This window comes from Somniosus microcephalus, chromosome 2, assembly GCF_052327205.1.
Source record: "Somniosus microcephalus isolate GS21.2 chromosome 2, FLI_Smic_1.0, whole genome shotgun sequence".
NCBI classification, from domain to species: Eukaryota; Metazoa; Chordata; class Chondrichthyes; order Squaliformes; family Somniosidae; genus Somniosus; species Somniosus microcephalus.
Window position 1 is genome coordinate 109,827,122 of NC_140988.1, and position 13,390 is coordinate 109,840,511.

The window sequence follows — 13,390 nt, forward strand, 5'->3', positions numbered from 1 at the left end:
ATTGGCGCATGAAAGCAACACCACGGAAAGGTTGGCAACCTCCGTGGTAAGGCTGGCTGCAGCCGAGGAGAGGAGGGCTGTGGCCGAGGAGAGGAGGGCTGCGGCCATGGAGGAGCTTAGTCGCCAGGGTATCGAAAACATGGTGAGTGCTCTGAATAGAATGGCATCTCTTGAGCAGCGATGGGCATCTATTGAGCACCGAAACCAGACCTTCATGGAAGTCCCTCTGAGCAGGACTTCCAGTGCTGAAACGGGTCCCCATGGCCCCCCTGATGTGCAGCAAGGGGCTCTCCAGCCACTTGCAGGCGCTGAGGGGGAGCTAACCCATGAGAGGGAGGTTGTTGGCACACCTCAAGGAAGTGGGGGCTCCTCTCCATGTGCTCACACTTCCATGCCACTTCAGAGCCCTTGGTCAAAGCCCCGCCAGATTCCACACCCCAGTGAGATTGGAGTCTCAAGCCCTGCACAGCCGCAGGAGCAGCAGACTGCTGGCGAGCCCTCACAGGCTCGCCACCCCAGAGGACGCCCGCCAAAGGTGTCGAGACAGGCGCAGCAGGAAAGTGAGCAAGGGGCCTCCACATCTGCTGAAGCCACAGGGGTACCACTACGTAGGAGCACGCGTAAGAGAAAAATAAAGCACCACTAATCACAAGGGTAGTCACTTGGGTGAAAAGTCTTGTAATAGTTTTAATGCCATCATTTTCCTGTACATAAAAAATCTGGTGGCAATTGCTGCAGTTATGGCGTCTGTCATTTGGCGAATGGGGATATCACAGAGGCCTTAGGATAACTTGCAGATGTCAGCAAGCTGGTCAAATAGGTAGGAATGTGCAGGCATGGGCCACTGTCCATGGTCAGTTAAGAAGCAGTGAGGCTGCAGTGTTTGATGTACCAGGCTACACAAACCTGCCCAGGATGATTGCGTTCCTTGCATTCCGCCCAGCAATGTTCTCGTGCACTGGTGCCGCTGGTTGGCGGGCCTCTGCAGGATGCTAGTTTCCCTCCTCCTCAGCATCATCCTCATCCGAGGCGGCTCTGGTGAGGAGCCTCTTGGTCCTGCGGAATCGGCAAGCCATGATGCTGTGCCATGTTGTGAAGCACACAGCATTCCACGACGATTTTGGAGACCCTGGCTGCTGAGTACTGTAGGGCTCCACCTGATCGATCGAGGCATCTGAAGCGCATCTTCAGCAATCCGATGGTTTGCTCGATAATACATCTGGTGGTAATGTGGCTGGAGTTGTAGCGCTCCTCAGCTTCGCTGGCTGGTCTCAATGGCGTCATTAGCCAAGAGCGCAGGGGGTTACGGGGATAGGGCTTGGGTGGGATGGCTGTCGGTGTAGGGACCGGGTGCTAGGGTTTGGATGATCAGCCATGATCTCATTGAATGGCGGAGCAGGCTCGAAGGGCCTACTCCTGCTCCTAGTTTCTATATCCCTTGTCTCCAAGTAGCCATCCTTGAAGTTCGTTTGGCGGACTGAATAGCGGAGGCACTCTAGACTGGCGCAGTATGAAGGAGTCATGGCAGCTGCCAGGGTACTTGGCACAAACATGCAAAATCACCTTCTTGTGGTCACACACCAGCTGAACGTTAAGGGAGTGGAAGCCCTTGCGGTTGACAAAAACTCCTGGATTGCGGTGGAGTGCCCTAAGGGCCACATGTGTGCAGTCAATAATGCCCTGCACCCTTGGAAAGTCTGCCAGCTGAGCTAATCCAAGCGCTCGCGCCCTCACACTTGCGCGATCCCTGGTGAAATGGATGTGATTGTGCGCGAGGGCAAAGAGGGCATCGGTGACCTGTTTGATGCAAGTGTGTGCGGCCGCCTGGGAGATGCCGCTGATGTCTGCTGCTGATCCCTGGAAGGAGCCTGAGGCATAAAAGTTGAGTGCGGTGGTGACTTTGATGGCCACTGGTAAGGAGTGTCGACCTGGTGCTCTGGGCTCCAGGTCTTGCTGGAGTATTGCGCAGATGTCAGTCACTACCTCTCGCGAAAGTCAGAGCCGCCTCTGGCACTGCTGCTCAGTCATGTTGAGGTAGCTCACCCAGTGTCTGTAGACCCTGTTTGGGGGTGTATCTCGTGCGCAGACGGCCTTCTATGTGCTGGCCCCTTCTGGCCTGTGCTGCCTCAGGTGGCTGAGCCGCAGCCTACCGCTCCTGCTGGTGCTGCTGTTGTTGCTGATGCTGGAGTTGCTCCAGCCTCCTCTGCTGTTGGAGATCCTCTAATGCCAGGAAGGGAAGGAACAAAAGGCCTCCCATGCTTCTGGCAGATGCCTCCGTTGAGGAGGCGCTGAGTGAGGGTGGTGAGAGGGGCTTCCCAGGAGCTCACACTGGAGAAGTGTGTGAGACTCCAACCTTTCACAGCTGTGCCTAAGCCTTCAACAAGTTGCCCCAAGCCTTCAGCAACAAGGTCCTGCAGCCTGCAACTGCTGTCCGATTAAATCTCTTCAGTCCTGATTGACCTGCAGCTGAAAGCAAGCAAGCCAACTCTGTTCACACCAGGTTTCATCAGCGGTGTTCCCACCAGGCGTGTTTTATGTGCGGAAAGGCTGAAAATTGCAAGGGACCCTGAAAATAGGATTAAACATGCCAATAATTGATCATTAGGCTCCCGCCGACCATTCCCGCCTGCTGCGGGCGGGACTGATTCGGGTTGCGCTGAAACACGGGGGTGAAAGTCGGGCAGGGCGGGGAATCGGGTGGGGGGGGGTGGTCACGACCTCTATTTCTGCGATTTTCAGCCCCCGCCCGCCTGAAAACCTGCCCGACGGCTGGGGGAAAAAATCGGAGCCATTGAGTGGAATGGATGTAGGGTTAAGAATGAGGTGAGTGACAGCTGAGCAAGGGGGAGGGGAGGATACAGGGCTTGAATGGGTAGTTAGCAGGGTACTGATGGGAATGAAGGGCTGGTTGGAAGGTGAAAGGGTAGAGGATGAAAAAGGATCTTTGGGAAGCACACATAATTGGGAGAAGGAATGACAAAGGAGCCCTCGAGGGCTATTTTCAGCCTGTATCTGTTGGTGGCTTTATTTCCCATCACCCTGCACCATACCATCCACCCTAAAGGACAAAAAATAGAGGGAAGCCAAAAAGACAAAAGACAATAGTAGAGAGACAGAGGTAAAAAAAGAGAAAAAAACAGCAATACAAAGACAGGTAAGAGAATGACCATTTTCTGCAGATTACAATATTAAAAAAAGTATTAAAAGGATTAGTGGGATTTAAATTTGGTAAGTCCCCGATAGTCCTGACCCTTGCCCCTGGGAAATTCCGGCCTTGCACTGAAGTATCCAGGATAGCCTGTTGGGGGTAGAAGCTCTGCTTGCCCCAGACACGGTCATCATCACTGGGGGCCGGGGCAGGGACTCCCTACAGACCAGTTATATCTTCCCACAACCGGCGATTGAAGGGGCTACCTGGGATAGTGGCCTAGATCCCTGAAAAAGATGGTTTCTTGTTGAAATATGGGGACCGCTGGGGGGTAGCTTTGTATTATTTCCAGGGGGTCCCCAACATGTCACCCACCAGCTCAGCCACCTCCGCTGCAGCAAATTTACAATGACAGGCACCTTAGAGGCACGAGCACCGGTCATTAGCTAATTGTGGGACCTCCCCGACACGGCAAATGTCGGCAGGGTTAGTTCAGCAACCCCAGGCAGGTGCATCACAGCACTTACACTGGGCTGTGCCCCCCACCCCAACCACTGCCCCCGTTGCAGAGTTTGGAGCCTAAGGCCTAGAAATTCGGTGGAGGCCCAAATGGGGCGCCAAGCTCGCCTGGGCGCCGGAATTTGCGCTGCACACGGAGCCGCTTGCGCCCACTGGAAATTCATCTTGTGCGCCCCAAGAGGGACACGGGGCGCTGCTCGAGGCGCTCTGCGTCCCTCTTAGGGCGCTGAAACTGAATATCGCAGCGCAACGTGCCACAGCGCCACACGCTGCAGCATGGCGCGCTGCGGTACTGCAGGCCTTCCTCCCATTCTTAAGGGGGAGGGGCCTGCTGCAGCGCGATCTCTGATCGCGAGTGTCGGCAAAAGAGTCCCGCACCGAGGAGAAGTGCCGGGCTCTCGGAAAACAGCCGGCACTGCGGCGGGGGGGAAGATCAGGAGGCCGGGGACGGAGGTGCTGGCAGGCGGCCACCGAAAAAAACGGCCGCCCCGCACCTCCACCTTAATTTGCGCCACTCCTGCCACAGGTAGGCCCCGTGAACCGGGCACGATTTGCGGCCAGAGTAGCGGAGGCAGATGCAAACAACTATGGCGATCGGGGCGGTAGCGGGGCGCTGCCCACACCAATGATGTCATCGGTGACGGCGCAGCGCTATAGGCTAACGTCATTAGCGCTCCCGATAAATATCGCAGGAGGCGCGGCCAGTGGCGCTACAGCCACTGACTGCCCTCTTTAGGTGCTAACTGCTGGCGCGACACACCGAATTTCTAGGCCTAAGTTTTTATCAGTGAATTTTCTGTGACGGTGTTGATGTTTAGATCAGTATTGTGGAGTGTAGCTCACTCAGATTGACCAGTATTTATTGATTTAACAGGGCCACTTCAGCAGTTTCCACAGTCCATAAAATCCACACTTTTTGGATACACAGCGATGTTTAAGGAAACCTTGTTCAGCTGAAGAAAAACTGGAGGAATAGGAATAGCATTTTAAAGCACTTCAATGGACAATCAGTGGAAGTCCTGTCTGCTGATGTTTGATGTGGGACATCTTTAGATTAAACACAATTTAGAATTATAAGCTTAACCCTTTGAATACTGGAAAGAAAACACCAATGCAGAAATTCATTTTCCACTTTTCACGGCCCATATTTGTGTAAATAGGCATGTTCTATGTTTGCTCCTTTCCCATGGTGGTGTGCTTCACAGACCATCTGCTGCATAATTGCTTGGCACCACCACAATCCTCAGTACGTATATCGAGATGCTTTAGTACACTCATAGTCATATTTTCTGATGCATTATAAACAGCACTGTATATTTGTTTCTTACAAAATGATAAACAATAAAATGTTATACTATTTCATTTTTGACTTGAAAGCACAAATATAATTTGATGGGAGTATTTTAGTATTGATTTTGTAATATCTTTGATACCTGTATCCATACTGAATGGAAAATCAAACAGAATTGCATCACTAGAATTTTTAAATCACATTTAATCTATCTTCATAACATACATTAAAATGTAGATTTGTTTTAGAAACGTGTAGTTATATATTCTAAAAACAATACCATCTCTCAAAACAAACATTCTGGTATAACATAAATCTATCAAATAAAACAAATCTGCTCCAGTATTTATTATTTCTTAATTTTATGCCAGAATCTTCAATTCAAAAGTATCAGGTGTTCTGCTGAACATAGATGTTCACTTTGCCTTATGATGCAAAAATTTTTCACAAGACAGACTTTTATTAAATTTTTAAAACATATAGAAAGTGAAATTAAATGGGAGTTAAATGTGCCTGGTTTTAGCACACTGTGTGGCATGTACAACTTGTCATGCTTTCTGGAAGCTAGTGTGCTTTCGAGGGCCCTAAGATACTACATACCATTTATTGGCCAATCCAACAGCCCCTGCAATAATGCTGCTCAACTCCCTAAACAGCTACTTAGCCAATATAAATAGCACTCAATTACTCAACACAGCCTTGGCATGAACAATTTCAGGGAGAATGGAGGGAGAGTGCAATCTGCATAAACAGCAATTTACAGATGGAATAGTAGCGAGCAGAAGGACAATGGTGAAGAGGAGCAATCCATCAGTAAGCAAAGGATCAACCAGGCCATCATCTCAACCATTAATTAAAGGTCATTCATCCAGAGAAGCTGGAAAGATGTCTGCAAAATATTGTCTGATCGTAAGAAAAAAGCCACGGTGAACAATGAGGAAGAGGGTGGATGAAACATGGACTGCCAAATATGGAGCTTGCCATGTATGCAAGTGATCATTCAGCTTAATCTCAGTAAATTACAGGTGTTAGCTGCTTTGAGGAACTTAATATACTTCACCTGAATTGATCAAGTAGTGCGCTTCAATTACACCACAAACAGAAGTAAGGAATATGGAGTACACTAAAAAGGATCATCTAGAAAATGTAGCTTTGAAAAATTGAAGACCAAATACCATTATTTGTGCATTCATCTGGCAAGCCAGTGCACTCAGTCAGCTCTCAAAAATTCTATAGCCAAGGGATTTTACATTAAGTAATCTATAACATCATTTTGCTGATTGTCAGCTATAGCGCAAGACAACCACTCATTCAGTGCACATTCCTCAGGCATGCATAGTGAGCAGAGCTAGTTATCCTTCATGATTATCCCCACTGATGCTATTGAGACATAGTGGTCGACAGTCCAAGACGTGATAAAGGCCCGGTGTGATGTGCTTGGCAACATGCCAGAGACAGTCATTACCTAGTGGTAAAATAACATTTTCTGCACACACATCAATGGTCACAGTGAGGACTTGGCCTCAAGCAGCAGGATGCATGCACAAGCACAGGAGCATGTGGGTGGCTCTTATGAGAAATAAAAAAAGGCTTGAATGTATCACCCATCACACCACTCAGAAATGTCTCAAAAAGTGTTTCATATAGAATGAAGTTCTTTCAAGTCCAGTGTCTGCTATTATGTAGAATACAGCAACTTTTTGTGCATACAACATGAGATGAATGACCAGTGGTTTTAACGTGGTGGTGGGAGGAGCACTCCTGCAGTGCCCAGCTCCACATTCAAGCAAATGTGTTAAACTTAGCATCTTTTTGGTGGCGACTTGCAGCGGTCCCTTTAAGGACCACTTGTTAGGTTGCGTGTAGACTTTGTTGGCTGTGATCAGGGCAAAATAATTTGGTAAAGTAGGTATCAAACAGTCGTTAGGCCCTTTGCATATGCAAATAAAGGCATGGATCCTAGAAGCCTCCTTTGATGCCTATACCAATATGACTGGTGGTATTCTTCCAGCGTGGAACGCCTGGAAATTTCTATTCTCTAGAAATCATCAAATTTCTAGCCCGGTGAGCCTCTTCTGTTCCTGCTTCATGACAGTACTGCGAGGACTGCACACTAGTTAATTTCCTGTTATTGCCTAATAGGAACCTGTGACAAAAATGTTGACCGCTATTACCACTTTTTACCTTATGACCTGAGGCAAAGCTTCGACACCATTCCTTAGGTGAGATGAAGGTATTTCCATCACTGCAGCAGCCATATGCCTGGTGTAGTAATGGGTCACTGTGGTCTCCCCTCTAGGCCCTGGTGATCCCTGGTCACCTTTTGTTACTGTTCCTCCTCCAACAACAGGTCCAGCAAATTGAATCTTGCCAATGTACTTATTCTGCTGTGTGGGCTGTGGTAGTAGAGTCACTTTTTACAATGTTTCCTGTTCTGCTTTGTGCTGTACCTCTGATAACACTCTGCTTCCTTAATGTCTTTATAGCGAGCATTATTAATGCAGTGTAGGCAGGAAGGCTAATACAAGCAAAGTTGCACTTTTGTCTTCAATTGATATTCAACAAGTCAAGCCAAAAAATTGGGTCTATATTTCAATGTGTATTAAACCAGATTACTCCAGGAATGAAATTTAGAAGCCTGGACAAAAATGAGTGAGTGGTCTGCTACTGCGAATAACAAATGACTACACACTCACCCCTTGCGTTAACGCTAACTCAGGAATTTCAACTCCATACAGTAATTAACACTTCTGAACATACTTTTTATGGACTTAGTTTAGTTCTTACTGTAAAAAAAGTCTCCAGCTTTGCAGGCACCTCCAAGTATCTCATATCGTCACATGGTTTTTATGATAGCATTATTAAAACTACTTTTGCAGAAATGTAAACCCTTATAAAGATGATTCTTTCATCAAAATACACTCCTGTATATATTTTAATTTGAAGTTTTTAATTAAAAAAAATATTTACCATTTTTATTAGCAGATGGGTGACCATTTGGTCAGAGCCATCTCCAAAGTTAGCATTTTTTCCCTTTAATGAACGTAACAAATGATAGTCAAATTGTAATATGTAATATTTATTGTCTATTGTTGCAAATGCAAATTCAAATGAGCAAATCTAAAGGAAATTATGAATTTTAATCACTCAGTCCTACTGTTCAGGCCAGTGTACTGGGACCTTATCGCGCCCTGCAATGCACAACAGTGTATGATGTACATTAAAGCCAGGGTATCTTAGTTTTCTTATACAACATCAGCAACTAATACAACCAACAACAAACTTGTGCCACCATAATGAAAATATTTGTGTATAATACTGGACAAAGTCTGCTAAATAGCCAGAAAAATGCTGCAAATACTATATTGAGGTTTGAAAATGACAGTCACAAACATTCGGGAGTAGCAGGTTGTAGTTTTACAGGGTACAGTCCCCACCGCTTATAGCGGGTGCGTTGGTGTCAATGCAATTTGCCCGCTATACGCGGTGGATGGTGTAACCCAGAAATTTAAAGAGAGTTTATTTTTCCCTTTACGGGCTGCTTTATACTGTAGTGCAAAAGACTATTCCCGCTTTTCAAAAGTAAAGCCTGTGCGAAAATGTTGGGGCTGTGGTCCTCGAGTATCTGATGGCCGAGATCTTGGAGTGGGCAATGCGGCGTGGGACTACAAGTGCAGCATCATTCCCCACCTGCAACTCGCCATCCTCAACAATAAGGAGCTCAACAAGCTGCTTTATCTGCAGCCAAAAGTGGCTAGACATCATTTTGGCAGTTAATTAATGCTTGCTCAATTTCTTAAATTCTTAAAGAAAATGGGACAATAGATTCAATGGCACCACTAAGATACGTGAATGCCTGACTAATGTTGGATGCTTTCTCAACAGGTATGTCATGCTATCAGTGGCACCCCATGAGAGAAGTCATGCCAGGATGATCAACAGATTGTTTACCTTGATTGGGGTGACCAACCATATATGCAAGAATTGTTGCACCTACCTGCCAACAACAGTGGGGAATTGTCTACACAGGGTCCAGTTCAGCAAAGAGCTAGTTGTAGGGGTCTGCCATCTGCTACATGGACCCCTGTAGCTACCATGCAGCATAGGGCTAACTGTTAGATGTGTCTTGAGGTTTGGCTCCACCTTCTTGCAGGCATGCTGTAATGCTGACTTATGGGGATGGTGCCATAGATTGGCAGAGGGCTAACTTTCTCACAACCACATCATGCAACACCACCTTCATTCTACAGCATCCATCAAACAGGAGGCTAGGTGCTGGGCGCTAGCCCCATCACCTGCCTGCACACTTCCCTTCCACCCTTGATAGAGGCTGCTAATAGGTTGAGATGCCTTCTGAGCCTTTTCAAAGGCTTTCAGAATTTTTCCTTGTATTCTGACACTCCCTTTAATTGTCCCCTTAGCTTTAAATTTCACTTATGCTCGCTTTTCCAGTGCCAGCAATAGTGTCCTTCCTGCATCTGTCTGAAAAAATTCCTGAACGAATGAGATAATCTAGAAAAATGGAACCAACTGATTCTGTTTAAAACCCAGCACTAGTCATTTGGATGTAAACTACACCAACAGCAGAAAATCTAGTTTTCAACTCAGGGAAGAAATTGAGCAAAGCTAAATATTATTATGCACTGTTAACCTCGCCATTATTATTACAGCAAAATCCAGGCCATTGAGTCTTTGAGATAAGGAACAATCTGGCTCAGTTCAAAACGGCAACAATTGCACTGCTTAATATGGACATTCTACTCTCTTAACTGCTGGTGCATCTGAACTACAAACTTGTTCTTTCATGCATTTTTGTTACATTGTTCTACCATAAAAATTTACAATTAGAAATAGTTACCTGCAAACATTTTTAAATGAACACAGAAACCAACATTTGCTGCAATGAACCCTTTTAAATGCTTCACGGCTCTGACGGTGACTGCAGGTAATCACAATTTCCGTCTGCCGGAAATCAAAATTTCAGCTAGGCAAATCAAATAGGTGGAGAAAGTGGAGGTGAAACCAGAAATGGGACTTCAAGGTCAGCATTTTAACTTTCGCACCTGAACAGAATGATCTGGTCTTTGTTACTGTCCCTTTAAACAAATTGCCTCAAAAGTAGCAGAGTAACCACTCCCTGTTTAAAAGAGGTATTTTGAAGGCGCCCATGCTGTAGTTTTGTAATACTGGGCTGGAGATAGATTTAACCTTCGAATATTAAGTTCGTTGGCAAATCTTCTTGCTTTCTGGTAGAAATAGAGTGACATTTCCCGATCCACAAGGAAATTGTGGTAGATAGTGGCAAGTCTTGTGCAGATTTTCAGCTGAGACTTCTTACTTCCCAAATCCATGGCTGCAGCAAGAGCTAAGTGGTAGTAACCTGCTGCATCATATGGATCCTGCAATGCAATAAAAAATAGTCAACTAACTTCCTTTAGGTATTGCATTGTATGAATAAGGATGAAAAATACTCAGTCACACTGAGGAAAGTATTTGAAGTAGCTCTCTTTGGAATGTACTGATTACGCATCAGAGTTTGTAACAGTGTAAGGATGTGAAGGCCTTCGAGAGGGTGCAGAAAAGATTTACGAGACTAGTTCCAGGGATGAGGGACTTCAGTTATATGGATAGATTAGAGAAGCTGGGGTTATTCTCCTTGGAGCAGAGAAGGTTGAGAGGAGATTTGATAGAGATGTTCAAAATCATGAAGGGTCTAGGCAGAGTAGATAGAGAGAAACTGTTCCCATTGGCAGAAGGGTCGAGAACCAGAGGACATTGATTTAAGGTGATTGGCAAAAGAACCAAAGGCAACATGAGGAAAAACCTTTTTACGCAGCGAGTGATTATGATCTGGAATGTACTGCCTGAAAGGGTGGTGGAGGCAGATTCAATCATGGCTTTCAAAAGGGAATTGGATAAGTACCTGAAGGAATTTTTTTTGCAGTGCTACGGGGAAAGGGCAGGGGAGTGGGACTAGCTGAAGTGCTTTTGCAGAGAGCCGGCACGGGCTCGCCTGGCCAAATGGCTTCCTTCTGTGCTGTAACCATTCTATGATTCAGTGCTATGGGGAATACACATAGGTCAAAGTTTTATGTGAAGAGATTTTTTTTTTTTTTTTTAAATAAAAAGTTCCCACTTTATTGCTAGAATTCCACACTATTTTACACTGTAGTTGGCCCTCATCTGCAGGATAAATACATTTCAGGGCTGAAGTAACTAACCTCTTCCTGATCTACATTTATCTACTGCAAATTCTCCTGCTGGATCTTTACGTGAGTAATGTCCACAGGAGTTCCCCGATCTCCTGCCTAAACCTCGGCTGAAACCCTAGAGAAACAGCATAAACAGCCCTTTACACCATTTCTCCGGAGCTTCCGCCGATCTACTGCCGAAGTTATGATGGGATATCGGGAAACCCCTGCAGAAATTCTACCTCTTACTGTCTTGCACTTTGGAGCAATGGATGCATATATTCATGAAAGATTGGTCATTATTCCTCCTAGTCTGGATGACTGCCTTGAAAATATATAATATATATATATTATACACACACACATGTTCTATGAAGATTTTCCTTTCATGGTTAGACTTCTGTTCTATTTTGAACAAGATTACATTTGTAGACATTTCATAGATAAATTTGAAATGTGGGAGTATTAAATCTCATACAATTAGTTGGCTGATGCAAATATGAGCTACTTGTACTTTATTTAAAGCTTTATCTTTTTAAATAAGGTATTTTTTCATCTTTTCTTTGGCCTTCATATGCTATAAACAATTTCTGGTCAGTAAACTGGATGGTACAAAACTTATCCTCCACTAAAGCCACTCAAAAACCTACCATTATGAATGCCTTGGAGCAGCAAGGATAACTTTCCCTCTGCAGGACAGGACATGGCTTCATCTCAGCGCATAACAATAACATCTTGCATCAGGAACTCGAGCCCTACCATTCTGTGGCACAGTACATACACTGTGAATTCAAAGTCAACAGGAGTCAGACCTCTCCTTCCCCACCCCAGAACTGTCTGTGTAGCTTTAGGCAGTATTATTTCACTACATTGGCACATCTGTACACCCCAATATTCTGATTAGGTCATGCCAGTACAGCCGTCGCTTCAAAGAATAATATTACACATCTTACCTTAAGATCATAGAATGTCATGTCTCCTAGTTGTACATAAACTCTGACATAGTAAATTGTCTCCTCATCAAACTCCAGCGGACAGGAGCAGAGGGAAAGTGCCTTCAGATAGAAATGTTCAGCCAGCTCACACTGACCAAGGGACTGATGTACTGTTGCCAGTCGATGGTAAGCAACACGTTCATTGAGTATGTCTCCTATCGAACAAAGCAATGTATGTAATGAGTGTTTGAGTGACCAGAGAACAATCGCAGCAGAGGCAGTGCTACGGATACTGAAAGAGAAAGTTAGAGGATACTCCTCTTTGCAATTTTAAATTGATGTGTTGAGATCGTTAAGTGCTGGTGCATATTCCTGCTTATACACTACAATGGGGCCAAAAATCTGTGGCCTTTTCAGCACACTGCTGCCATAACTCCAGTTAGTGTACGGCGATACGCAGTACAGCTGATCAGAGTTCCAAACTGATCTCCAATGTTTCTTACAATTGCTTCATATCAAAAATCATAACCTCGGCCCCCATTAATTTTTTACCTGTAATTTTTCCACTCCTTTCCCCCCCCCCCTCTTTCCTTTTGTTTCACTCTCCCACCTGGCAGCTATCTCTTGCCCTGCCAGTACACTTCACACCTAATCTCAGCCTATTACCATCTCGTCTGGCTTCGAACACCTTTTATTGTCTCTTCTACTTCTTTTGTCTCTTTCACTTCTTTTGTCTGATCGCAGCCCTGCCTTCGATCAATTTCTTTTCTTTCCAGTTTTGAAGAAGGGTCCGACCCGAAACGTCAACTCAAATTTCTCTCCACGGATGTTGCCTGACCTGCTGAGTTTTTCCAGCATTTTCTGTTGTTATTTTGGATTTCCAACATCTGCAGTATTTTGCTATCGTCTTCCTCGTTTACATGATCAGTTTTGTTTTCAAATCCCTCCATGGACTTGCCCCTCCCTATCTCTAATCTCCTCCAGCCCCACAATCCTCCTGTTACCTGTAAAGGTCCTATGTGAAATGTGTCTCAATCCAGTTCCTAATGCATGGGTCAACACTATCACTAATTTGGCATTAATTGACAATCACACTCAGAGACCATAAGTAAGAGAAATGGAAAATGTCATACTGGTGCAGTCTGAGGTTGGAGTTGTTGCACTGTTGATACAGGATACAGAAAGCTTTACTAACTATGCTATAACTGACCTAGCTGTGCTTGGTGCTGAAAATAGGTGCCCCATTCCCCAAAATTAAAACCCTTCACCTTGATGAGCATAAAATTCATCCAAAAAATGTAGGGAA

The 13,390-nt window shown here is 45.4% G+C and overlaps 2 protein-coding genes across 2 annotated transcripts in view; one reads left to right on the top strand and one right to left on the bottom strand.

The window, feature by feature from the left end:
- Positions 1-5,029, top strand: part of LOC147122885 (von Willebrand factor A domain-containing protein 2-like) — a 40,486-nt gene extending 35,457 nt beyond the window's left edge. The window contains exon 4 of the mRNA XM_085961794.1: positions 4,542-5,029. The gene's annotated coding sequence lies outside the window, so the exon portion shown is untranslated. The remainder of the gene's footprint in view (positions 1-4,541) is intronic.
- A 2,997-nt stretch (positions 5,030-8,026) lies between these two features.
- sh3tc1 (SH3 domain and tetratricopeptide repeats 1) overlaps positions 8,027-13,390 on the bottom strand; it is a 122,819-nt gene continuing 117,455 nt past the window's right edge. Inside the window, exons 17-18 of the mRNA XM_085961780.1 lie at positions 12,103-12,299; positions 8,027-10,357 (exon numbers count right to left, since the gene is read on the bottom strand). Of these exons, the coding sequence (XP_085817906.1) occupies positions 10,100-10,357; positions 12,103-12,299 (455 nt within the window). The 3' untranslated portion in view covers positions 8,027-10,099. The remainder of the gene's footprint in view (positions 10,358-12,102; positions 12,300-13,390) is intronic.